Genomic DNA, 27,810 nt, shown 5'->3' with positions numbered 1-27,810 from the left:
GCTTGAACGTGTTTCCCAAGTCCAGTCCTGGAGTACTCTTTGCCAGTCAGGTTTTCAGGATATCCACAATGATTATGCATGAACTTGATTTGCATACACTGTCTCCATTATATGCAAATCTCTTCCATGCATATTCATTGTACATATCCTGAAAACCTAACTGGCAAGGGATTCTCCCAAGACCAGACTTAGGAATCACTGGTCTAGATAGACCATTGGTCTGACCCAGTATGGATATTCTTATGTTCTGTATCATGTGCAGTTAATCTGAGAGCTTGGTGGCCAACCATTCCATTTGCTGCCCTAATGATATGGAGAGAGCTGAAAGATCATGTTACAGACTGTTATTTCTGTTTGACAAATGTTTTAGGCCATTCTTTTAAAAGGAAAAAGTCAATTTCTTATTCTAATCTGCCATCAGCTTTGAGATCAGTGCCACATGGCATGGTTCCATGTGACGTAACCATTTCAGCCAAACCCTGCGTGACAGAAATACTGCAATGTCGTATTCTGATTCACAGTTGTAAATTCTATTTAGGTTAACCCAAATTTGTTGAATAAACAAATATTTTCCTGAAATTTGTTTTCCAGGCTAATTTTCAAAGTGGAAGTGCTTATGTGCTTTCCCTTTGAAAAGTGGGGCAGAATCTAGGGGTGAAAAGCACATGGGAACTTTTCACCATTAGGGACAGTTACATAATTACCCCTCAAAAGCACATGGGTCGTGAGGTACAGTCAGAGAAAACTGCAGATCGTATTCTGAACTGGGAAAACATGCCTCATATCATTTGATCTCCTTCTACCACAATCTGTTTTCAGCTATTTCCCTTTGGCCTTTAAAATATATACAAAGGACTCTCATAAATTCCTGGGAAGTTGAGATGACTATAAAAGGTGGATTTGATGATCTTTTGCTGTGGTTACAGGCACAGGATCCCCCTCCACTCCCCCGTTTTCTGTGGCAGCAACTCATTAGTAGACCCTGTGGCAATGGGTTGTAAATTCTGGTGCATCATGTTGGAAATTTACTGACAGTTCAGTGATGCACTTGTAGAAATACAGTTTTAAATTGTTTATTGATCCAAAAAAAAAAATGAAAACTATTGCAAATGTATTAAGGGGTCCTTTTTACTAAGCTGCGGAATCAGCATATGTTTTTTTACGCACACTGAGGCCCCCTCTTACCGCAGCGGGTAAAAGGCTGTTGTTGCTTTTTTTTTAAAGAAATGGCCATGTGGCAAGGCCATTTCGGGGTCGGGGGAGCACTTTCCGCCACCATTTGAGGTGGTGGTAAGGGCTCTCATTCTAACGTGATGGTAACCGAGCAGCACACGGCACTGCCTGATTACTGCCAGGTAAACACTGATGCTAGAAAAATAAAAAAATGTTGTAGCGCCGGAAATGGTTCGCACTGGGGGTGGGAACTACCATTGGGCTGCTGCGGTAGCCCAACGGTACTTCCAGTTTAGCAAGTGGTAAGCCCACGTTAGGCTTACATTGAGCTTAGTAAAAGACCCCCTTAGTGTTTAAACATTTTCATTTTCCAAAAGAAGCTTATTTTGTAGTCTTTATATAGATCAGGTTAGTCTTTTCTTTTTATGTGCTCCATTCAGTTTTGGACTTTTTATTTTCTTTCTCAGGTTTTACATGCATAAGTATTGCCACACTGAGACAGACCAAAGGTCCATCAAGCCCAGCGTCCTGTTTCCAACAGTGGCCAAACCAGGTCACAAATACCTGGCAAGATCCCAGAAAAGCTCAATACATTTTATGCTGCTTATCCCAGAAATAAGCAGTGGATTTTCCCCAAGTCAATTTAATAATGGTCTATGGACTTTTTTCTTTAGGAAGCCATCCAGACTCTTTTTAAACCCTGCTAAGCTAACCGCCTTTACCACATTCTCTGGCAATGAATTTCAGAACACGTTGAGTGAAGAAAAAGTTTCTCTGATTCGTATTAAATTTACTATTTTGTAGCTTCATCGCAGGCCTCCTAGTCCTAGTATTTTTGGAAAGAGTAAGCAAACGATTCACATCTACCCGTTCCACTCCACTCATTATTTTATAGACCTCTATCATGTCTCCCCTCAGCCGTCTTTTCTCCAAGTTGAAGAGCCCTAGACGCTTCAGCCTTTCTTCATAGGGAAGTCGTGCCATCCCCTTTATCATTTTCATCGCCCTTCTCTGTACCTTTTCTAATTCCACTATCTGTTTTGAGATAACTAAAATGAGACCCAGATGTCACTAAAACCTGGTGTTAGCTGCCATCTCTGCACATGCTTAGCTGCTGCAGGGAAGCTGACCCATATCTAATGATTTTCCATAGGGCAGTTATGAAGCCCAACCCCACCAAAGAGATTGGAAGGGGAGTTGTTGAAACTACGTTACTATACCCATTGTGTTTTGGGAGGAAATTATCTTTTTCCTGCAGCCTGAACAGAGCAGCTGAGAAAACTATCTTTGTCCAGAAGTCTTGACCGGTCAGAATGAAGCAGCCAATCCACCCTTGCCTACTACACCCAGGAAGCAGGGCCTGAAATAGAAATATACTCTCTTCCATAGCGATAAGAGACAAAAAAGGCTGCTTCCTGTTACAAGCCGATCTGGATGCTCAGCTCAGCACTCCCCCCACCTACCGTCTTTCTCCTTATTTCTTGTTCTAGTGTTATCCCAGTCTCTATCAAAACAACCTTTCCCATCAGTCCCTCCTTTCTTGACTCTCACTTCTTTCTACTAGCCCAGGCTTTTTATGTTCTTGGCCTGTCCTTGCTTCACATTTCTGCTCCTCTCTTTCATTCTGTGCTTTCCCTGTCTCCTTGACATCCTGTTCTGTGTTTCTTTTCCTATATCCACATCTCTTCTTCTCTTTTTTCTTCCATCCATCTCCTTCCTCTACCTTATTCTTTCAAGCACTGCTTCCTATCTCTGCAGGCCTCCATGTCCCTTCTTATTCCCTTCTTCCTGGACCAGACTAGTAAACCTTGTAACAAAATAATAGAGGAGACTATTAAATTTCCACTTCTAACTCCTCTCAATTACTCATAATGTCCAGCTTACGTACTTAGATTAGCAAAAATTCCACATTGGAGTATATTTCTGAGTGGAAAAAAGCCACAGAATCCAACTTCCACCTGCGCTTTGTTTATAGGTGGCAGGATTTATCAGGGTAGTTCATGTCACAGACATAAAAAACCTCCCCAGTTCCATCATTAAAACTCTATGTGATCTCAATCCATCTTGTTACCCTTTTAAATTGTGACCGTGACTTGTTAAATCAAAACAGTAAAAAGCTTAGCTCTCATTAATAAGTGTTGTTAATACACAGCTGCCGACCCCACCGACTGTGGCCAGAGTTTTGTCTATGGCAGTCTCAAGGTGTAATGGATCATGTCAGCATTTCCTGCACTATCTTCTTCTTAGCACCTCTGGGTTCATTCTGGCAAATGCCAGAGGGGCCTGTACAAGTCAGATCCAATTTGGTCCTTGTGAAAAAATACTGGATCCAATATTCAAAAGGGTTTAACCAAAAGGAGAGGCTTCTGCTGGTTAAACCCCACTGATCAGGCAGGGGGGGGGGGGGATATTCAGCTGGGCAGTACTGCTGAATATGTGCTCTGACCACCTCAGCACTATCCAGGAAGTGCTGGGATGGTCTGGGTAGTTTCCGAGGAGCCATACTTACCCGGATATTCAACACTGGTACCCACAGATGGCCTGGCATTGAATATCCAGGTTTAATTCAGCCCACCGAAGTCAATGGCTTAACAACGACTGACCTTCATGGGCTGAATACAGGGCCCATTGCGTATTTGCAGGGAAATGTTATTGCTGGCAGGTTGTAAGTTGCTGAGTGCTGTTCTAAGGGAAGAATGGGAATTTGGATGGAGAGCCACAATATTGTGCTTACATATTCCTAGAATTTGTCAGGCACCAAAATGTGAATGGGTTCCTTAGATTTATTGGGCAACATAATGCATCCACTATACTATAAGATGCTTCCTATTATGAGTCATCATATAATACAGGTTATAGTATTGAAAGTTGAAAAGATCTTGCAAACAGAACACACCAAAACTGATGTATAATATATTCACAACTTTGAGCAGGCAGCACAAAGACACAGTCCAGTTGTATTCAGATGTGTCATAGATCACAGTAAATATTATAAGGTATAAAATAGGGATGTGTATTTGTTAGTTCACATTCAGTTTGTTAGAGTGCCATAAATTATTTAGGGGCAAGACTACTGCTAAGGGTCATGATGGCCATCTTGAGAGCAAAAGCCAGAAAGAGAGGAGCAGAGGGGGACCACCCCTGCCCCAACTCAATGTAACACCTACAATCACCTCTGGCTAAAGCCTTGGGGTGATGGGGGAGTCGGAGATGGTAGTGGAGGGTACTCAATGGCACTTGTGGGCGAGACTTGGAGTAAGAGGAGGGGCCTATCAACTTCAGCTCTTTGGGATGTTCAGGGAATCGGAGGGGTATGCCATGGGATGGGGTTGAGGATTGTAATAAGGGGGTAGGGGAGCTGGGAATCTGTATCTGGTCAGTGACAAGGTGTGGATTTGGATTTCAGGGAGCGGGGGGAAGATTGGATGATGGCAGATAGTCAGAGACTATGGTGAAAGGACTGCCTTTAGCGAGGCTATATTATCATCTCCTTGTGAGGTGGCAGAAAGTGTAGCCATGCTATTGGCAGTTATGATAGCTATCGTGCTTTACAGATCAGTGTACTAGCAGTCACGGATGGCCATGCCTTCTAACTGTGGTAAGCAGCTAGTGCAGATTTTTTTCATGTTGTCTTATCATGCTTTAGATATTAGAATGCATGGTAAGACAGCATGCCTATACTTCTGCCCCACTAGAGGACCCTTAGTAAGTCTGGTGTAGGGGTTGAAGGAAGGTTTGATGTGGGGGACCACCTTGAGGGGGGACTGTGTCCCAGGGAGCTTTGAGGATCCTTGGCTACATGGAGGGGGTAATCGTGCCATGGGAGGGTGGGGCGATTGGCACATGAAGTTTTGTGCCATGGGAGAAGACCCAGAAGTCTTACAGCAGTGGGTGGGTTGCAGGAGGGGCTGAAGTGGGGGGCTTGTGATGCTGCCAGGGTGTTTGACTTGGGGAAGATTGACTAGAGGAGATTTTGCCATGAGAGGGGTCAGAGTAGATTGGATGTCAGGGGGATGATCATGGGAGGCAGCCATGAGGAGGGGGAGTTCTGGGAGCCCGGACATTGGCATTTATAGCTGCCCCTTCCAGCAGGCAATTAAATGTGCCTCAAGGCAACTGTAAATGCCGACCTTTGGGTTTTGCTATACAGGCATGAATTCCTTATATAAAATGGGGAGTTGCACATCTGTTTTTTAGACCAACTTAAACCACTCTGAATATTGACACCATAGATTATGGTGACAGCAGGCACATTCAGTGCTATTGTATAATTTACATGCACATGTGGCTTAGTGTGCAAATGCAAAGAGATGTTCACCGGGAAGGGACATGGGTGGGGCATAGAATGGAACAAACCCTACTGCAAAGAACAAATTGCTGTTTTTTTAGTCTTTGCGGCCTTTTCAGAGAACTTTAAGATAAGTTCTTTCACTGAAGGAATGAAGGATGAAAGAATCCATGCAGAAAGATTGTACTGCAGCTTCCTTTCTGAAGGCTAGAAGTGCAGACATAGGAACTTCATTCTTCTCAGACCTCATCCTGATACGGTGGAAACTGGGAACAAGTGTAGAAAAAATGAGCAAATTCTTGAGTTTGCCAAATATTAGGCAAGCACACAGTCATTTATAGGGAAACTTGGTCAGAGACTACATACAAATTAGAGGCCAAGATTTTAGATCCCAAAACTATTTTGGAACTTCTTATGTTTATTAGTAAATGTGGCCTTTTTATCCAAAAGCAGGTAACCAATTACATACAAAGAAGCAGAGTGCTCACCAAAAACGCTGTCCACGCAGTTGTAGAAATTTGATAGCTGATTCAAGAGGATGTTACAAGTGGTGTAACGGAAACTGGAATGAATTTAGTTAGTACAGACCAGTGGTGTATCTATTCAAGGTGCATGTGTTGCATACATACCCTCTGTCAGTCCTCCCTCTGCCCCCCCCCCCCCCCCCGCCTGTGCCTTAAAATCACCTCCGAACCGTCCTGCCCCTTCTGATGCCACTTCTTGTTTTGTGAAGAGTGGAATGGTTCAGAAAAAAAGTCCTGGTGCAGGCCGCAGGTAGCCTTTGAGTGCTGCTGCCGCTGACTGGGTGAAGACTGCAGAGGAGGTGATTTTAAGGTACAGGGAGAATGGGGACCAGAGGGAGGGGCGGGAGGCGCATCCCCTGTTAATAATTCCTGGCTACGCCACTGGTACAGAATAACACTACACAGGACATTATTTCTCAAGATGAATGCTCTGTTATTTTTCACTACAAAACAGGCCAAGATCATGAAATACTGCTTGCAGCAGTAGATTAATAGTCCTCATCTAGAGAGCAGTTTCATCAGTTGCTAATCCTAAACTTCAAAATTTATAGCATGGACAATTAAGGGTGTTCACAGAAATACTGTTTGATGTTCTTTTATTTTATTTTATTTTTTTTGTTCAATCATTTTTATTAATTTGGATATAACAATAAAAAAGGAAATTAAGTACCATTGACTTAATAACAGTTTAACAAGTTAGAACATGTACACTGACTTATAGAAAAATTATGGACAGTGTTTACATCATCTCTAGAATCCCTGATGCTGTTACATTACAGGTAATTATAACTATAGGAGTAAACATATTATTAAATGTTAGAGGTGAAGAAAAGAAATTATTCTTATATTTGTAATTAGTACCCATTTATAGATGTTTGAATTATAATAATTAATGTTGATTGGATGAGTAATTGAGAATGCGAGACCAGGTTTTATTAAATGCTACAAGGGAACCGCATTTCTCAGCAGCAGCTTTTTCATATTTAGCGTATAGACATACTGTATTCCACCACATATCATAAGATAACTTCGTAAAGTCCTTCCAGTTTTGACATTACATTTATCAAAATGAAAAAAAAACCCCAAACACATTATTTTAAAAACAGAATGTAACCAATTTTTAGAATGCCAAGTCTGAGCCCCAGACCTCCCCAAAACCTTCTTTCCCCTTTCATGATGTGGAAACAAGGCAGGAACAATCCTAGTCACTCCCTCCCCATGGATGCCTATTTCCATAATGGTGCTGGCTGATCCAAGGGACTAGTTTTCCTCAATTCCGTAGCAAGTGGCAGCTTTTGTCAACATTTCCACAGAGTTATTGGAACCCAAGGGCCTAACGTAGGCACAGTGGGACTGGTGTGTGTGTGTGCACAGGTTGGCTGTGGTCAGGGATGAAAGGACTGCATTGTGCTTCAATTCATCTTTTATTTGGGATTTACAATGGGTTGTAGTGTTAAATGCAGTGCTGCTTCTGCTTTGAACACACAGTTACCCCTCACCTTGGATCAGATGGCCTTTTCAATGGGAATGAAACCCGAAGCTCCTAGGACAGTGCTTCATTTTCAGCGTGAAAGAAGAGCAGAAGAGCAGATGTGCTGAGCCTGAGAAGAAAATGCTTACAATGGCTCCCCAAGTAGAGAAGCGCAGATGCCTGAAGGAGAATACAAATATTAAGTTGAAAGGGATAAAAATGCAAAACAAAAGTGAGAGGGGGAGAACATTTGGGCAGATAGGTGCATCTAGGGCCTGATATTCAAAATGATTTACAAAAGAACATAACATAACTACTATTACTACTTATCATTTCTATAGCATTACTAGATGTATGCAATGCTGTACACTGGACATGAAGAGACAGTCCCTGCTCACAGAGCTTACAATCTAATCAGGACAAATAAGTGATAAGGACAAAGAGTAGCAAGATTCCAGAATCCCAAAGAGTAGCAGGATTCTGTGCAGAATCTAAGAGTAGCAAGATTCCGCAATCCCAAAGACTACTACTACTACTTATCATTCCTGTAGCGCTACTAGATGTGCGCAGCGCTGTACACTTGAACATGAATAGACAGACCCTGCTTGATAGAGCTTACAATCTAATAACAGGACAAATAAGGGATAAGGGAATTACTAAAGTGGGAATGATAAAATAGACATGGGTACTGTACAAGTGAATAGGGGTTAGGAGTTAAAAGCAGCATCAAAAAGGTGGGCTTGTAGCCTAGATTTGAAGCCGGCCAGAGATGGAGCTTGACGCACTGGCTCAGGAAGTCTATTCCAGGCATATGGTGCAGCAAGATAAAAAGAACAGAGTCTGGAGTTGGCTGTGGAGGAGAAGGGTGCAGATAAGAGACATTTACCCAATGAATGGAGTTCCCGGGGAGGAGTGTAGGGAGAGATACTTAGGAGCTGCAGAGTGAATGCACTTGTAAGTCAATAAGAGGAGTTTGAACTGTATGTGGAAACCGATAGGGAGCCAATGGAGTGACTTGAGGAGAGGCTAATATGAGCATAGCGACACTGGCAGAATATAAGTCGTGCAGCAGAATTTTGAACAGATTGAAGGGGAGAGAGATGGCTTAGTGGGAGACCCGTGAGAAGCAAGTTGCAATAGTTTAAGTAAGAGGCGGTAAGAGTGTGGATAAGAGTTCTTCTGGTAGTGTGCTCAAAAAGGAAAAGATGAATTTTGCTGATATTATAGAGAAAGAAATGACAGGTATTAGAAGTCTGTTGAATATGTGCAGAGAAGGAGAGAGAGGAGTCAAAGATGACCCCAAGGTTACGAGCTGATGAGACAGGGAGGATGAGATTGTTATCCATAGAGATAGAACATAAGAACATAAGCATTGCCATACTGGGACAGCCATTAAGCCTAGTATCCTGTTTCCAACAGTGGCCAATCCAGGTCACAAGTACCTGGCAAGAACCCAGATTTATTTATTTATTTATTTATTTATTATATTTGTATCCCGCACTTTCCCACTAAAAGCAGGCTCAATGCGGCTTACATAGTAATAGGTAACACAGAATTTTGTTATGTAAATTAGGAAATTAAGTATAACATAATAGAAGGATGGATGGGTATAGGCTCCTATCTATTTAAACCGCCTATCCAGGGCTAACTGGACATTTGTAGTGGCCCTTAACTGGATAATGCCTCTGAAAATTCCTAGTTTGCACCCAAGCTGAACCTGGCTATTTTGGGGGCAGAGTTGGTACTTAGCCAGTTAAGTGTCAATTCTCAGCATAACAGGACCACATAAGATGCAGTCCTATCTTTAATGCTGTTCTTCATAGTTGGTTAACTGCCGAGGATCACACTTAGGGGCCCTTTTACTAAAGGGTTGGTGTGTAGCAACAGGTTTGCCGTACACTAATACAGAAATACCGCTGGGCTACCACAGGAGCCCGGCAGCAGTTCCCACTCCCAGCGCGCACCATTTCTGGTGCTACAAAAGTATTTTCTATTTTTGTAGCACTGGTGCTTACCCAGTGGAAATCGGGCAGCACTGCACACTGCCTGGTTACTGCTGGAGCCCTTACTGCCACCTCATTGGGTGGCGGTAAGTGCTCCCCCCCCCCCCCCCGAAATGGCTGCGAAGCAAGTGGTTCACTTACCGCATGGTTATTTCTTTTTTAGAAATAAAGAAAGCCTTTTACTACAGCTTAGTAAAAGGACCCCTTAAGCAGCTATGTTTTCACTGGCTCCGTATACCCAGAAATTCAATGCCAGAGCCTGGACATTGAATTTCTGGGTATAGCACCGACAGCAGTCAGGAAAGCACTGATGAATTTTGAGCCCCTGATGTTTTTATCAGATTGATAGCGTTTGTAAGGCAACAAAAATGTTAACCATGTTATTTCAGTCTTTTCTGTACTTTTCAGTACTGTTTTCCATTTACTTTATCTTCTTTTTCCTTTCTCATCCTCTTTCATTCCCCCTTTTTTTCCTTAGTCTTTCTTTGTGTTCTGCTGTTCTCGCCCACTTTCTTAATATCACTCTTTAAACAAAACCAGTTCATCCAACCTCTCCAGCTTGCCAGTGCTATTGCATTCTTTTCCCTGACAGTGAGAATGCGCCAGGACAGCAGGCCAAGGATGGCACCTTCTCTTGAGTGTGTGGTAAAATGGAAGGTCTGTTGTGAGCTTGGTTTAGTTTTAATACAGTGGCATGGAAAACATTTCTTCAAACATATATGAAACAACTCAGAAGTCACTTCCCATGTAAATGCAGTACAACAATCTTCTAAGCGTTCCAAGAAGCACGCCTATGCTTGCATAAACACATTTTACAATATTGACAATAGTCTAATCAGGGAGCAATCTGTATGCCAGAGATATAAATGTTTGATAGAACAGTCATGGAAAGAAAAGAAGTTTGCTAATGTGACCAGCTTTATTCTCCTTTCTGACATTTTTGTGTGTGCCTTTATTTCACTTTTAGCATAATTTAATTTTACATTTATGTTCTACTTGTTACAAATGCATTTTACTTCAAAGTTGATCAACCCACCGTAAACAATAATAAAATCATAACAAAAATAGTAAATTTCCTTTACAACATGTTAACAGCAAAGATGCACATTGCCATCATATCTAATGCCAATCATACAATTTTTACATAAACTTTCATAATAAAACATTATAACATATGGTTATGTTCAGACATAGCTAGTGTTTTTTAGTTGAGAGTCTATAGGACAGAAACTATTTAGCTGTATAAGTCACTATACAACTAAACCTTATGCATCATGGGGGGGAGGAGAAATCTGGCATTCCAGGGCCAATTCACAGTAACACAGTAAATGATATACAGAAGAATAGCCATACTGGATCAGACCAGTAGTCCATGTAACCCACTATCCTGTTTCCAACAGTGTCCAATCCAGGTCACAAATACCTGGCAGAAACTACTACTACTACTAGAAATCATTTCTATAGCGCTACCAGTCGTACGCAGCGCTTCACAATTGAACATGAAGAAAAGACAGTCCCTGCTCAAAAGAGCTTACAATCTAAATCAGGACAGACAGATAGGACACATAGGGAAAAGGGACTTTTGAAGAGAGAAGACAAAGTAAAGGTTACGAGCAGGTGACAAGTTAGGAATTGAAAGCAGTATCAAACAGGTAGGCCTTTAGCCTGGATGCTACCAATCCCTCATCCTTGCACCATTGCCTCAACACGCATTGAGACTTCAGAGCTCTCCCTGCATCTTGGGTTCTGCGCATGGAATGGGGAGCATTAACAAAATTGAGCTGGAATAGGGTTATGGCTCTATTCCGCCCCTACGATTAGAGCGCTGTTCACTGATCATAGGGGCAGAATACCACGGAGCTCATTTAAATCTATTGCCTGGCATGGGCACTGTTTGCCCGATGATAATGTGTGCAAAGTTAAATGTGGACGCTGGTCCGGTGCTAGGGGCCTCTAGCGTCCACATTTACATTTGATCATCGAGCTGTTAGTGCCTCCTGGAAACACAGAAAAATACAAGCATTTTGAGGTTTTGCACGTTTTTATGTGTATAAGGCCCATTAAAGTAAATATGTCCAGAAGTTGGCTAGTCCTCTTAGTAAACTTTCACGCATAGAGTCCGGTTTTAGGACAGGGAAAGGGGAATTCAGATGTTCAGGATAGGGCGCAAAAAATTGCCATAGCATTTTATAAGAGGCTCAGCTAAATGTATATTGTCTTGTAAAATAGGTGCACAGCCGCATATATTTTCTTTCTGATAGGGGGGAGTATACCAGGGAATGGCTAGGATGCTTACAGTGGCTGCAGGGTGTAGGGGTTGGTTGCTGAAAGTGTCAGCGGCATGCAACCGACTTCTTCTTGAGGCAGCACAAGGTATAGGGTGGCTCAGATAGCGGATCTCTTCAGCTGGCGGTGCTTCAGCATCCCCGCCAGCAAAGGTAGGATTTTTAACACAAGGAGAAGTCAGGGAAAAGAAATGCATTGCTCCCCCAGTCCACCCATGCCCCCTCCCCCCAAATGAGCTGCTAGCAACACCATCTCTTTCATCTGACATTTTCTACCTCCTTTCAAGTTCTCAGTATTCCTCGTTTCTTTTGGTTCCCACTGCTGCATTCAGTGTAACACTGTTGGTCATTCTTTCCTCTCTGTTTTCTTGTTCCTCTTGGCTTCTGTGAGACTACAGGAGGGACAAGTATGGGCTACGGGAGCATGGTTTCTTGTCATACCAACAACTCAGTCACTTGTATCAAATGAAAGGAAATAGATGTCCCATGAAATTGGTCATAATAACATATAGCACAAGTCTGCAGTGTATTTTTCCTTGAATGCTATCATACTAAATCTTGCTTTTAGTATGAAAAGTGATTTTTTTTTTTGTAGGTAAAAAGCATTTTACCCATTTTGATCAGTTTTTTGAAAATTTCTGTCTCTTAGTGTGGCTAAATGTTTGCAAGTTGCTCTGAAGAACGCACGCAGCCGATAGAGAATGTCTGGAGACATATGCAGCCTCATTTTAGACAGAACATGGAAATCAGAATTTGAGACGTCCAGGTTGGGATGTGTCAAATTTGGGCAGTATTTTAGAAAAGGACCTTTTATTTATTTACAATACTTCATATACTGCAAGGGGTCCAGTGATAGTGATTATGCCAGTGGTTCCCAAACCTGATCCTGGAGGCACCCCAGCCAGTCAGGTTTTTGGGATATCCACAATAAATATTCATGAGAGAGATTTGCATGCAGTGGAGGCACTGCATGCAAATCTCTGTCATGAACATTCATTGTGGATATCCCAAAAACCTGACTGGCTGGGGTGCCTCCAGGACCACGTTCAGGAACCACTGGACTATGTGGTTAATAATAAAATCAGAATGGGGAGGAAACATCAGGAGGATATAAAGACATTACAAAGATTTAGAACCTGAAGTTAGGAGCAATTTATAGAATATGCCTAGGGCCTGTCTGCACGACAAAATCTAGTTGCAAGAATTTACGCCCAGTAAAACTTGATGATGTAAATGCTGGCGACTAAGTTAGGTGCGGAGTAGGTGTATTCTATAACAGCGCACATCATTTTTAGAAACGCCCATGATCCACCCATTCCATGGCCATGGCCATGGCTTTTTGACAGTGCGCATTAGAATTTACACATATCATGCTTAGCAAGTTGTGCACATAAATTCTAATTAAAGCCGATTAGTGTCAATAATTCTTGTTAATTGGCAATTATTGGCGCTGATTGGATTGTTAAGATCATTAAATTGCAAGTGTAATACAGAATATGACCTGAATTGCGCATGCAACTCAAATCGCACTATCTCGCATCTGGGGGTTAATGTGCAAATTGGTGTGTGTTAACTGCTACCGCACAAATGCGGTAACTGCTTTAATGATAGTTTTACAATTAGTGGATGCTAATTAGCACATTAAGGGCATTTTGTCTTCTAGGGCATAACTGCGTGAGGCATCAGCATGGGGAGTATATTGCACTTAGTGCTTGGCAACTACTGTGCTATCTGACAATTTTGTAGTTAGTGTGGATCCACATGTCATGTCCTAAATAGCAGATGCTAAGTGCATTTGTACTGTGACCTGTAAAAGACATACTAGGCATGTCCCCTAATATATTAAGGAGTCATAAGTACATAAGCATCGCCATACTGGGACGGACCAAGGGTCCATCGAGCCCAGCCAGGGGCGTATCTGCGTGGGGCCACAGGGGCCTGGGCCCCCGCAGATTTCACCCTGGACCCCCCTACCATCGTCAACTCTCCCCTGCTGCCTACCCTTGCTGGCGGGGGACCCCAACCCCCGCCAGCCGAGGTCCGCTTCCACCTGCCAGTGCCGCTGCCTTTAAAAATATGTCTTCAGCTGGCGGGGGACCCCAACCCCCGCCAGCCAACCCGAGGTCTGTAAAGTTCGTCGTCCTCCGTGGCCGGCCCGTGCTCTATAGCTGTTGAATCCAGTTCGGAGTCTGACATCGCAGCACGTTGTACGCGCATACAACGTGCTGCGACGTCAGACTCTGAACTGGATTCAATCAACAGCTATACAGCACGGGCCGGCCACGGAGGAGAGGTTGGGGTCCCCTGCCAGCTGAAGACATATTTTTAAAGGCAGTGGCACTGGCAGGTGGAAGCGGATGTCGGCTGGCGGGGGGGGGGGGGGTAGGTTGGCAGCGGGGGGGGGGTGGAGAGAGTCATTGGTGGCGGGAGGGGGGTCTGGCAATGGCGGGGGTACGGTGCCGTCGGGGGGGTCTGGCAATGGCGGGGGGGGGGCTAAAATGTGCCCCCTCCCTCTGGATCTGGCCCCCCTGCCGCCAGATACGCCCCTGCTTGAGCTACTAATGAAAAAGGTGTGAGCAAAGTCCAACTAAATGAAAAGTGACTGTTCCTGCTGTCAGCGTATGGCAGTGGTTCCCAAACCTGGTCCTGGAGGCACCCCAGTAAGTCAGGTTTTCAGGATATCCACAATGAATATCCATGAGAGAGATGTGTAAGCAGTACATGCAAATTTCTCTCACGAATATTTACTGTAGATATCCTGAAAATATGACTGAACTAGGTTTGGGAACTGCTGGCATATGAGTTTCCTGCACGCTGTGGTCACTTTTAGCACAGCAGTAAAAAGGCTGCATTCTTTTTTTTTTTTTAAGGCCGCACACTAATTAGGAGGTGGTAAGGGCTTCTGCACCAATCGGGTAGTGTGCGGTAATGTGCCCACTCTACCTGATTAGTGCAGACATGTCTACTCTCTGTCCCCAGACACACCTCCCGCAACAAAAATAAAAAATGTTTTTTACTGCAGGAGTTGCGCATGCTGAGGGCCAAACTACCGTGGGACACCTCAGCGCACCATGCGGTAGGCCCACGTTAGGCCTATTGTGCCTTAGTAAAAGGGCCCCTAAATCAAGAAAGACTCCAAAGCAAAAACAGTGAGATCTGAAACCGTTCTTCGTGTCTCACTCTTATCAGGATCGCTTGTAATTCCTTTGTAGAAAATGTTTTCATTTTGTAATATCAGTGTGTTGGTAGAAGTCTTCCAGTCCCAAGACCAGCTGTTTGTGATTACAAAAACTAGATAAAAGGAATTAAAAGAGGACAAGTGGAAAAGAGAGCCAACAATGCCGGAAAGAAAAGGGTAACAGTTGCTGCGCTACAGGGGTGGAAATTATAGTAACAAACTCAACTCCTTAATGGAATGTCACACTGAGCGGGTTTTAATTCATGGCAAATTATGAGCCTCACACACGTAGGAGGGGGCTAGAGTAGCCCAACTTTCATTGTAAAGAAGTTTTATTCTTGCTGCATGGCTACCCATTCCCCCCACCCCACCCCCATCCCAACCACCCCTTTTCATTTCCCTAAAGAAAGATAGATCGCCCTGTCCAAGGAAAAACTGAGCTAGCTCCGGTAGGCAGGGCAGAGATGTCAAAAGAGGAAAGAAAGAAAGAAAGGCCATTAAAGAAAAGGGAGAAAAGAGCTGACAAAAAGCAAATTAAAATGTCCTGAGGAGAACATTAGGAATGAACAAGGCACAGAAAGAATGATGACTTTTTCTTATTTGGAAAATAAATGTACAAGAAAATCTGTAAAGCTGGGAAAGCAGGTAGAAGAATTAAAAAGTTCTTTCAAGTGCTTTCTTTCAACTAAGAATGGAGATCAGGACAGGAAGAGTGCTGAAAAATGGTTGATTATATTAACACTATGTTGGGAGATGATGCAAAGTTGTGTTTTAAAGCAAAGTAACTTTCCTGTCCCCCAACACTGTGCTGAGGTGGTGGACAGTATGGGAGAAACCACAGAAGTGGAAGAACATAAGAAACTACGAGCAGAACAGGAAAAACAGGGGAGTAGTGCAACCAACACGACTCTTTCAAAAAGCACTGGGGTCTGTGCTGGGACCGCTGCTTTTTAACATATTTATAAATGACCTAGAGATGGGAGTAAGTAGTGAGGTAATTAAATTTGCTGATGACACAAAGTTATTCAAAGTCGTTAAATCACGGGAGGATTGTGAAAAATTACAAGAGGACCTTACGTTACTGGGAGACTGGGCGTCTGAATGGCAGATGACCTTTAATGTGAGCAAGTGCAAAGTGATGCATGTGGGAAAGAGGAACCCAAATTATAGCTATGTCATGCAAGGTTCCACGGTTGGAGTCACAGACCAAGAAAGGGATCTAGGTGTCGTCGTTGATGATACGTTGAAACCTTCTGCTCAGTGTGCTGCTGCAGCTAAGAAAGCAAATAGAATGTTAGGTATTATTAGGAAAGGAATGGAAAACAAAAATGAGGATGTTATAATGCCTTTGTATCGCTCCATGGTGCAACTGCACCTCGAATATTGTGTTCAATTCTGTCGCCGCATCTCAAAAAAGATATAGTAGAATTAGAAAAGGTACAGAGAAGGGCGATGAAAATGATAAAGGGGATGGGACGACTTCCCTATGAGGAAAGGCTAAAGCAGCTAGGGCTCTTCAGCTTGGAGAAAAGGCAGCTGAGGGGAGATATGATAGAGGTCTATAAAATAATGAGTGGAGTTGAACGGGTAGATGTGAAGTGTCTGTTTACTCTTTCCAAAAATGCTAGGACTAGGGGGCATGCGATGAAGCTACAATGTAGTAAATTTAAAATGAATCGGAGAAAATGTTTCTTCACACAGCATGTAATTAAACTCTGGAATTCATTGCCAGAGAATGTGGTAGGGGTGGTTAGCTTAGCAGAGTTTAAAAAAGGTTTGGACCGCTTCCTAAAGGAAAAGTCCATAGACCATTATGAAATAGACTTGGGGAAAATCCACTATTTCTGGGATAAGCAGTATAAAATGTTTTGTACTTTTTTGGGATCTTACCAGGTATTTGTGACCTGGATTGGCCACTGTTGGAAACAGGATGCTGGGCTTGATGGACCTTCGGTCTTTCCCAGTATGGTAATACTTTTGTACTTATGAGACGATAAGGTTTATTCATAAAAGAGTCGACATGGCACCATGTTTTGTCAAAGTGCCTGCCTCAGGAGCCTTGTTTAGAATCAGATATGTGTCAGATAGCGTGTTGAAACGTAAAACCACAGAAAGGACACATTCTTTAGAAAGACATGGAGCAGATCTCGAAAATACTGCTAATATCCCAGGACCTGGCATTACCGTGAGATTCTGACATTGCCAAGTGTCTCACAGTTATGCCAAGTTCTGGATACTTGTAGTATTTTCAAGGTCTGCTCCGTGTCTTTTTAAAGACTGCGTACTTTCTTTGGTTTTGCGTTTCAACACGCTATTTGACACATATCTGATTCTAAACAAGACTCCTGAGGATTCTATATATGGCACCTAAAAAATCCATTCAGGAAACATTTTCACCTAAGCATATTCTGTAAGCGGCGCCTAGATTTAGGCGCGGTATATAGAATGCTAGTAAAAGAGGCCCGTTTCCAACAGAAAGGAAACGGGCACTAGCAAGGTTCCAGGGCCCCTCCCCCTCCTCCTCCCCCTCCTCTTCCCCCCTCCACCCTCTCCTCACTTAAATTTAAGTGCATTGGGCCATGTTCTATAACTACGTTTTGTAAAGTTTGGAATGCCCACGAAATGCCCATTTCCCCGCCCATAATCATGCCCCTTTTTGGCTACGCACATTAGAAGTTAAGTGTACTGTGTTACAGAATATGCTTAGTGAATTGTGCATGTAAACTCTAATTATTGCCAATTAGTGCTCATTATTGCTTGTTAAGTGCTGTTAACAACGCTGATTGGCTTGTTAAGGGCCCCTTTTACCAAGCTGTGGCAAAAGGGGGCCTGTGCTGACCTCGGCGTGGGTAAAAGATAGGTCTTTCTTTTTTTAAAGAAATGGCCATGCGGCAAGTGAAACACTTGCCGCATGGCCATTTCATGGGGGAGCCCTTACCGCCACCCATTGAGGGGGGCAGTAAGGGCTCCCGTGCTAGCCCAGTGGTAACTAAGCAGCACACGGCACTGCTCGATTACTGCACTACAAAACTAAATATATTTTTGTAACGCCGGATATGATGGCACACTTGGGGTGGGAAGTACCACTGGGCTGCTGCGGTAGCCTGGCAGTACTTCCTTTTTAGTGAGTGGCCCTAAGTTATGCATGTTGTTACAGAATATGCTTGGATTTTGGTACAGATCTCTAGGCATTCTATATAGAATCTGGGGGTAACCGCTAATTTTCAACAGCAATAACCAGTTAAGTGCCACTGAAAATTAGCGGATAGCCCCGAACAAACGATTTAACTGGTCAACGGCTGGTTCTGACCAGTTAAATCATTTTGAATATCAACCAGAGAATGGGAGGTGACAGCACTGTGCACAAGACTGAGCATAAAAAAAAACGATATCTGCATATGAACCAGAATGTTGTTCTGCCATGAATTTTATGTGCAAGAAAGTTTTGTGAGGCTGATATTCACAGAAAAATATTCTAGCACATGCACAGAAGTGTGCTGACACTTTTGTTCAGACATGTGCACAGTGCTAGCTGCTCTCACCACAAACCTTTGTGCGCGTGCATCCAGCAGGCTTTCTCTGATTAATGCACAAGTTCTGCACGCTTTAAATTTGCATATCACCTTACTGCTTTCTGAGGAAGTTTGTGGTACTCATCCATCAGCGTGTGGCTCTAACGCACAGATTTCTGCGCTTGCCCCAGTGTGTTCACAAGCTTGCTGTGGATGCAAATGAGCTCTGTAGAAAACATTTGCATGGAATGTTAGCCTGGGAAAGATGGCTGACTGGGGTGTGGTTATCTTTTTTTTTTTTTTTTTGCTAAACCTGGCATACAAATTCTTTTTCCTATGATGGTTTTCAAAATATTCCAAATTAAAGAACTGCTTTGAATACTCTTGAATCATAGCAGCTCATGAATTTTGAATGTATTGATGTGCATGTCTAACCCAGAGTATAACTCCAAGAACACAATGCTCTGAGACTTTATTCCAGCAAAAGAAATTTTGTACCTGAAGCCAATATAGAACTTGAAATAAAATAAGACTGATAAATGAACATCTTCCTTCCCAAGTAACCACCGCTTTCTCTTTTTCCCCGCTCTCTTTCCTAATTGATAGGACCCTACAGAGCTAAAGATGATTAAAATGTGGCAGTGCAATATTGTCTGTTTAAAAACAATGTCTCATCTTTTTACAAAATTATTTTTCCAGGTTGTGAAACTGAATGCAAACCAACAAAAGTGAACTACAAAATCAACATGAAAAAATTCTGCAAAAAAGATTATGGTAAGTCCACTGTAATCTGTTGTGTCTTTCAATAGGAGAATAATCATGAAATCATTTCTAGTCAAATTCATGCTGTGGACAGGGCTGGCCTGACCACTGTGAACCACACATCTGCCTAGGGCAACACAATTTGGAGGTGGCAGATAGCATGCCTACAGAAGACTCATTTCAGCTGGTGTGGGGCCATGAGCATTTATGTATGCTCAAGGCCTGTTGGGTCCTGCCCCTTCCAAATTTCCTCTTTCAGCAGGGGCAGGTCCTGGTGGGGCTTGAGCATGCACAAATGCTCAAGGCCCTGTACTGACTGTGATGGGTCTTTTTTTAGACTCGTTGACTGCCACCAGTAGAAGGTAGAGAAAAGAATGGAAGCTGCTGAACACCTCAGGGAGGAAGGGAAAGGGAGATGCTGAACACCTTGGAGGGTAGGGAGGTAGGGAAGGAGAGATGCTGGCTATGTGGAAGAGCCTTGAGTTGCTGATAGTGACCAAACATGCCAAGTCACATGCATTCAGTGTGTGACACATACATCTGGGCCCCTTCTCCAGCTCACATACTTAAGGGGCCCGATCTCACACATTGGGCTTCCTGTGCCAACCAATCATTTTTTTTTTGCTGCTCTAGTAGATTCCCAGCCCCCACAGTCCAACAACTCTCCCTCCCCTTCCCTCCTGTCAGGCAGCTCTCCCCCCTCCTCCCTCCCTTCCCCCCAGTCCTTGCAAACCAATGAGTCGTGGTCAGCGCCTAGGTATATTCTATAAACAATGCCTAAAGTTAGGCACGGTTTATAGAATACGCTTAAATTTAGATGTAGTTTATAGAATATGCCCAACACCCATTTTCTGTGACTATATTTACTCGCAGCCATTTATGACAATAAAAACCTGTTAAATGCCAATGCCTAAGTTGTGTGCTGAACAGGCATATTCTATAATATGCGTGTAAATTCAAGGAACACACTTGACACTTCCATAGCCACACTCCCTATTCAGATTTGCATTTTAGAATTTACACGCATCACTTTATAGAATACACTTAGACAGCTGTGCGCATAAATTCTGATTAAAGCCAATTAGTGTCAATAATTACTTGTTAAGTGGCAATTATCAGCGCTGACTGGCTCATTAAGCCAATGAAATTGGGCATGCAAATCCAAAATACCACCGGGTTTGTCCGCACAACTCAAATCGCACTATATAGAATTTGGTCATTATAGAATTGTCATTCATCGTGCCCCATTATGGCACCAGTTTATAGAATGACCTCCTCAAACCCTGGGTGATGCTGCTCTTTTTTCAGTGGGTTCCTTTTTAAAAACCTTGTTCTCACTGAGGGCCCCTTTTACAAAGGCACACTAGCATTTTTAGCGCATGCGCTAAACACTAGAGACGCCCACATATTCCTATGGGCATCTCTAGCATTTAGCTCACGTTAATGCTTAGTGCGCGTTAAAAACACTAGCACGCCTTTGTAAAAGACCCCCTGAATGTGCTGCAAACCACACGTATTTTCCTCACATTTACAAAAGGCTCCACGTTCAGCAAACGTTTCAGAAAATACTCCGCAAACGGTGACTATCCAGATTTGGCCGTTCCTTTTTCTACAGAACTAACCTATAGAAAATTGACCTTTTTATCTATCAGGGTAAGTTTTCCATATTCTGTGTAAGATATAAAAATGTGTCTGGGATCTTTATGTATGAATATATTGGGGCTTTTGTGTTGTGTGAGGTCCTTAGATTCTATCAGAGTAAGCTTCCGTGGCGAAAACTATCTCTACAATATGCACAATTGTAGGGCAAAAGTTCTAATTCTGTGTTTTCATGGAGTGCTAGCTGAAGGGGGTGTAAATGGGTGCTGTATTTTGCTCACATCATCACATGCCATGTGGTATTTGATCTACAACAAAAGACACCTTAAAGCCCTTGGCAATGGAATAAGATTACTTTTTAAATTCTCTCTTTTTCTCTGTCTGCCAAATATGCTAAAAAGCAAAGTTTCCCCAACAGCTGTTGTGTACAAGTGCCTTGGGAGAAAATTTATTCTAATTAGATGCAAATACCACCCTGAAAGGCTACGGCTGGCTCCCTTGCACACTAACTGCTAGTTGTTAATCACTGTGACACCACTGCATTTACATTACGGAAGCAGGGAAATATTTTTATTGCTCTTTGGCGCAAGGAGACATGATGTTTTTGGAGTTTCACAGGGATATAATGGATTTCAGATGGTTTGGGGAGGCCGGTTCTTCTCAGCCATCCTTATAACGCAGCAGAATTTTATCCAGCTTAGCTCCTCCACTGCTAAGGGTGACAGGTCTTAGTTTGTCACCTGCTGCAAGGTTCACTGACCTGCTACTGATCAGTCACGCTCAGACCCAGAACTACTTTCTAGTTTCTAGGTACCCTGATTGATTAAGACCTCTACAATAGTCACTGCAGGATTCCACGAACGATATTACCTGGGCATTGTGTTGCTATTACTCTTATCCGTAGACTTAGATTTAGATTTTATTATTTATAACCCGCCCTTATCCAGGGCGAAGTACAATATACGCACATAAAAATACATAAAACAAATTACACAAAAATCTGACAAACAGCAAAATCCATGAGCAGAAAATTCACTGTCTGCCATATACTTAAGTAGCATAAGCAGAGAAAGCCAGATACTACAAATGTGTCTAGTTTGTGCTTAAATGTCATCAAATGGATCTCATGCTTCAGTCCAGCTGGCAAGCGGTTCCTTTTCAAAGGCCCAGTAATCGAAAAGGATCCTATGGATGAATTACAGAGTGATATTAAAGATCTGGTCACAGAGGCGGTCAAGATTCAGATGTTAACAGCTTAAGAGGGAAGATTCCTAATAGAGGAGAATCCTCAAACACCAAAGATTTATTTTTTACCGAAGATTCATAAGCAGGTTAATAACCCACCGGGGCGTCCCATTGTTTCCACCAGATCATCGGTTTTGGAACCATTGTCCCAGTTTGTGGATGTATAAGAGCACAGCATCTTTTCAGCACATGTTCTTGTTTACCTATATGCAGTCACACAATATTGTAAAATCCATTTTCTTCATGAAAAACAGGTTTTGGTTATAGGAAAAAGCTTTATAAAATGAACCCCATAATGACTCAAAAACTGATAATTTACCTTCATCATAACATGGTCATGCCCTTCCTCTGCCATTCCCTCAGTTTCTGACATTTATTATCATCTCTCTGCCAGCCAGGATTTGTCTTCTTCCTTTATTCCTGCTGTTAAGTAATCTAGGAAGTGATTTGAATAGTGAACATGTGTCTAGAGAATGCAGCTTACTCATCTATCAGTGACAACACAAAAACAAAAAGGCACATCTCTCATATATCTGTGCCCATATGGTATCTCAGTGATCTGATTGATATCTATTGCCCAGAGCAACTCATGTTTAATAGCACAATCATTAAATGTAAATAACAAACAAACACCTAGATTAATCTGCAGACTTTAGTTTTCTTTGTTCCAGTGGAATTCTTTTGTTGCATATTGTAGAGATGTATGTGGCAAGTCCTGTGTTATCTTGTATAGTCAGTCATGTAAACCCATACTTTTTTTTTTAAATTTTTTTCTTCTGCAGTGGTTCAGGTGAACATGCTAGACATGAAGATGGTTGGCAACTGGGCGAAGTTCACTGTTAACGTCTTGTCGATCTACAAGTGTCGAGACGAGCGTGTGAAGCGTGGCGATAACTTCCTCTGGATCCATATGAAAGACCTGGCGTGCAGATGCCCCAAGATACAAATGAGTAAGAAATACCTGGTGATGGGGACTAGTGACAGCCCAAGTGAGCGTCCAGGTCTTCTAGCTGACAAGAACAGCTTGGTCATCCAGTGGCGGGACACTTGGACACGCCGCCTCCGGAAACTGCAACGGCGGGAGAAGAAAGGGAAGTGTTTAAAGCCGTGATCACAAATGGCGGTGCATATATATTATAGACTGTGCTCCCATAGACACTGTATATAGCACAAAAGGACCATCTCTTGTGTATAGTGTATATTTTGGCAGTGGTTTTGCTAGGGCTTTTTTGATTTGTTCCCTTGAATATATATCAATGCAGTAACGAGAAACCTTAAACAAGGAGTGATGACGTGAAGGAAGAACTCGACGGTGTCTGAAGGACACGAAAGCTGCTTTGACAAATAGTGGAAAGGAATTCCATTTTGTTTTCTTATTTTTTTTTCTATAGGGGAGGAGATATAAGTGTATGGAAATCTGTGTATGATAAGCCACTGCCTTCGTTGGCTTTCCGTTCCCTTCTGCTTCCATGCTTGCTGTATCAGCAAAGATTGGGCCAGTGTGGAACCAGTTCTTCTATCCGTTAAAATCTCTTTATATTTTTCTTGCCTTTGTTCCTTGGCCCTTTTTATATTTGCACTCCACCATCAAACTACCCATGCAATCACCACTTATAATATTCCCTTCCAGTCCTTCCTTTGTGCTTTTTTAACTCTTTACATACAAACAGATAGCTCATAAACATCATACTAGTACTGACACAGAGTTAGAAACAAAGACCCTTTATAGTGGTTGAACACTGGTTTGCTTTGCCTTGCATTTATTGAGAACCAGTAAAGAATTCTTTCTGGTATTAGAGAAAGTTCAGGTTAATGAAGAAATTATGAGCTGGCAAAAGTACAACACATCCTTATGACCAAGCCAAGCCTTGCTGAATTATGAAGGGATATTGGAGCAAATTTTAAAGACTATACGGTAGGGCAATCCTTAAGATGCCCAACATCTCAAAGAGAGCATACCTAACTCTTTGTGGCCAAGTTTTCATGTGATTAATATGAACCAAATGAGCCTTAGACTTCAGGACTTCCACTGATTTTAACCCTATAATCTCTATAACTGAAAACTAGCTCCATTAGTAGTTTTCACTATCAAAAAAAAAAAAAGGGATTTCATGGCCTTTAGGTCCTGTCCTCTGAAGAAAGATGTTCCAACTCAGAGCATTTCTCTAAAATGGCAGATATATCACCAAGTCTTCATACTTGAGCTAAAGGAGAATCCTCATTGGATGATACAGTAGTGATACTGTTCAAGGTTTATGGCCTCAAGTCACTGTTCAAGGTTTGATTTGCTGTGAACAGGAGAACCACCCAAAAGAATGAATTTGTTATAGAACATAGGAGAAAAACCTTGCCATTTTTATTTGTAAAAAGTGGGTTGTAGGAGAATTTACTAAAAGCCATGCAGTTTACAAATACTTAAAGGGCAATTCTATAACAAGGCTCCCACATTTGCACACCATGGGGTAAGTTCTATAAGTGTCGTCTCAAAACTGGTGCCAATACGTTTAGCTGAGCACCATTCTATAAAGGGTATGTGTCCTTTATAGAATAGTGCTTAGGGCATAAACCACGACTAACTTTAGGCTCTGCCAATTACACTTGCTAAAAGCTGGTGTAAATTCCATTGCCTAAATTAGGTGTGTTTCGGCCAAATTCTGTATTGGCGCGTGTAAAATTTTGGAACACCCCCCCAGAATGCCCCCACCAAGGCATGCCCCCCCCCCCAAATTTATGTGTGTTAGGATTTCCATGTGCATCATTATACAGTACAATCTGCATGTAAATCCTAGTTAAGGCCAATTAACATCACTAATTGGTTGTTAGCAGCCAATTATTGGTGCTGATTGGCTTGTTAAGCAATTAAGTTGCATGTGCAAATCGGCTGATTTGTGCACGCAACTTTAGTCGACGTTTATAGAATCCAGGGGCATATGTGTACAGAATTCTGGCGCTTTCATGGGTAAGTGTACATTCCTGTATAAGTGGCAACAAAGCAACTAATGTGCTCATTTTCAAAGCACATGGATGTCTCCAAATAGGAAAAAAACCCATCCATCAGCCGAAAACGTCAACATGGTGATTTTGGAATGGCAAAATTTGGACTTCCTACACTGCAGTTCGTCCAAATAGCAAGGGGGTGTGTTGTGGGCCTGTTTTGGGTGGGATTGGGAAGGCCAAAATTAGGATGTCCAACAGTGATAAATGGGAAGAAACGTCCAAATCTAAAAAGAAGGATGTTTTTATTTAGACTAGGGTTGTACATTTAACGTGTTTTAACGCAATTAATGCGTTAAAATTTTTAACTTGCCTTAATAATTTTCATCAAGCTGCTTGCTCCTGGTTCCACTACCTGTCTTTCTCTCTTTCCTCCTCTCCCAGACTCTACCTTTCTCCGGCATATTTTTCTCTCCTACCATTTCCCCCCTCTATCCCCGATGCTCCTGCAGCTTGTCCTTTCCTACCCCCCCATCGCCACCATATACCAGCAGTCTTTTCTCTCCTGCCACCTCGCTCTCTGGCATCTCATACCACCACCAGCACCACACTCGGCCCTCTGAACTTGCCTTGTACACACAACGGCATTAAGCACACGCTGCTCCACTCCTCTGTAACCAGAGCCCTCCCACATCCTCTGATGAAACTTCCTTTTCCCTGTTGCAGAGCTGTAGCGAGGGGAGCTGACACCCGGGGCGGGTTGCCGCTGCGCACCCCCCGGGTGCAGAACGGCGCACCCTCCTCCCGCTGGAGTGCACCCCTCCCCCCAAGAGCGCATACCTCCCCCTCCCCCCTGGAGCGCATACCTGCGGCGAGGGACGGGCGGGAGGGCCGATCCGCCCCGACTGCACGTTGCTGGGGTGTGTCAGCTCCGCGCTGGTTCACTGCTCTCTCTGTCCCGGAACAGGAAGTAACCTGTTCCAGGGCAGAGAGGGCAGTGCACCAGCGCGGAGCCGACACCCCCCAGCGGCGTGCACCTGGAACGGACCGCCCCCCCCGCCCCCCCTTCCTATGCCACTGCCCTGTTGCAGGAGGAGTCGGACACTAGAGAGAGAGGGATCCAGTTACAGAGGAGTGGAGCAGCGTGTGCTTAATGCTGCCATGTGTGCAAGGCAAGTTCGGAGGGCTCCACGGAGTGGGGAATGAAATGCCAGAGAACAAAGGGTGGCAGGAAAGAAAAGGCTGCAAGTGTGTGGCGGGGGGGGGGGGGGGTGTAGAAGAGAATAAGCTGCAGGAGCATTGGGGAGGGAGAGTCTAGGAGAGAGTCACAGGGTGATGGGAAAGAAAAGACTGTCAGTGCTGGGGGGGAGTAGGAGAGAACGTGGGGAAGCTGGAGAGAAAAAGCTGCAGGGGAAGAAGTGAAGAAGAGAGGTAGAGGGAAAAGAAATTGTGAGGCCCTGAAAATAGAGTTCAGAGCACAGACAACCAGAGACAGGGAATAAGATGGTTAGAAAAATAAAAGGCAAGAGAAATGATTTTCAGTTTAGTAACTGAAGTACAGTATGTCAGTTTTGAGAATTTATATCTACAGTCTATATTTTGCACTATACAGGTGAAAATGTGAGGGGGACAGTTTATGAGATTAATCGAGCAATTAAAACTTTTATTCAATGTACAGCCCTAATTTAGACCTGCTTCAATCATGTCCAAGGTACAAAAAATGCTCTGATTGAGCAGCTGAGCACTGGAGGGACCCCTCATGAATCCTGCAAAGGTTGCTGTCCCCCTCCATCACCCCAGAAAGTGAAGCCAAAAGGAATACTGGACTCTATGACAGTATCAGGTATTATGGGCATTCTAAAGAAAGCAGTAAGTAGGTCTGAGGAGCAGCCTAGTGGTCAGTGCATTGGGCTGTAAACCAGGGGACCCAGGTTCAATTCCTACTTCAGTTCTCTTTTTCTTTTTTCCTTTAAATTGTGAGCCCTTCAGAAACAGATATATAACTACTGTACCTAAATATTTATGACGCCTGCAAGCCTGAAGGCAGTTGAGGTGGTGTACAGTCAGATACAGGAGGTATTTTCCTGTTCCTGGAGGGCTTAGCATTTAAAATAAAAAAGTTATAAATGCTTGTAATAGAATTTGTAAACCGCATAGTCGCTTCAGGGATCACTTGCGGTATATCAAATGCTGAAATAAATAAATAATGTAAATAAAATATGAACCTGAGTGCTCCGGTTTACAGTCCACTGTAGTGACCACTAGGCTGCCCCTCTGCTCTGCAAGGATGTCTATATGGCCATTTCTGTAAAAATGCTATTAGACAGACAACCTTATCCCTGGTTTTTTGACGTTCATAATTTGCAGCAGGAGTCTCGACAGCCATTTTGTAAACACAGTGGTGCAACCAGGGAGAATAGCAGCAGCGGCCACTAGGCCACCAGGGCCCTGTGGAGGCTGTAGTGTGCAGCAGCAGGCAACCGGGCACAGCCTCTGGGACCTCAGGCACTGCCCAGTTGCCCAAATGGTCAGTCCACCCCTGGCTATAGAAATGATTAGTAGTAGTAGTAATTAGTTCATTAGGGGGGTTTCATCTCTCATGTATCAGGTGCATGGTCACTACAGGGCTAGATGGAAGACTGTGATAACTTATGTGTTGCAAGAAGAGGAAGACCAACAGCCCAGAACTGATTCACAGTTAATTCTCCTGAAAATGAAGATTTCATAGCATAGTAGAGGGCTTGAGATGTGTCCTGTTAGAGATTTAAATTTTTGAGCAAGTAAGAAGCTTTAAGGAACTGGCTGCGTGAACAATCCTCGAATCCTCAAAATACCC

The 27,810-nt window shown here is 43.1% G+C and overlaps 1 protein-coding gene across 2 annotated transcripts in view; it reads left to right on the top strand.

The window, feature by feature from the left end:
* NTN3 (netrin 3) overlaps positions 1–24,850 on the top strand; it is a 273,099-nt gene extending 248,249 nt beyond the window's left edge. For both annotated transcript variants that reach the window (XM_030213328.1, XM_030213327.1), the window contains exons 6-7: positions 19,134–19,208; positions 22,823–24,850. In XM_030213328.1, the coding sequence (XP_030069188.1) occupies positions 19,134–19,208; positions 22,823–23,151 (404 nt within the window). In that variant the 3' untranslated portion in view covers positions 23,152–24,850. The remainder of the gene's footprint in view (positions 1–19,133; positions 19,209–22,822) is intronic.
* Positions 24,851–27,810: the final 2,960 nt, after the last annotated feature.

Source organism: Microcaecilia unicolor, chromosome 8 (assembly GCF_901765095.1).
Source record: "Microcaecilia unicolor chromosome 8, aMicUni1.1, whole genome shotgun sequence".
NCBI classification, from domain to species: Eukaryota; Metazoa; Chordata; class Amphibia; order Gymnophiona; family Siphonopidae; genus Microcaecilia; species Microcaecilia unicolor.
This window is presented reverse-complemented; position numbering and strand designations above follow the sequence as displayed.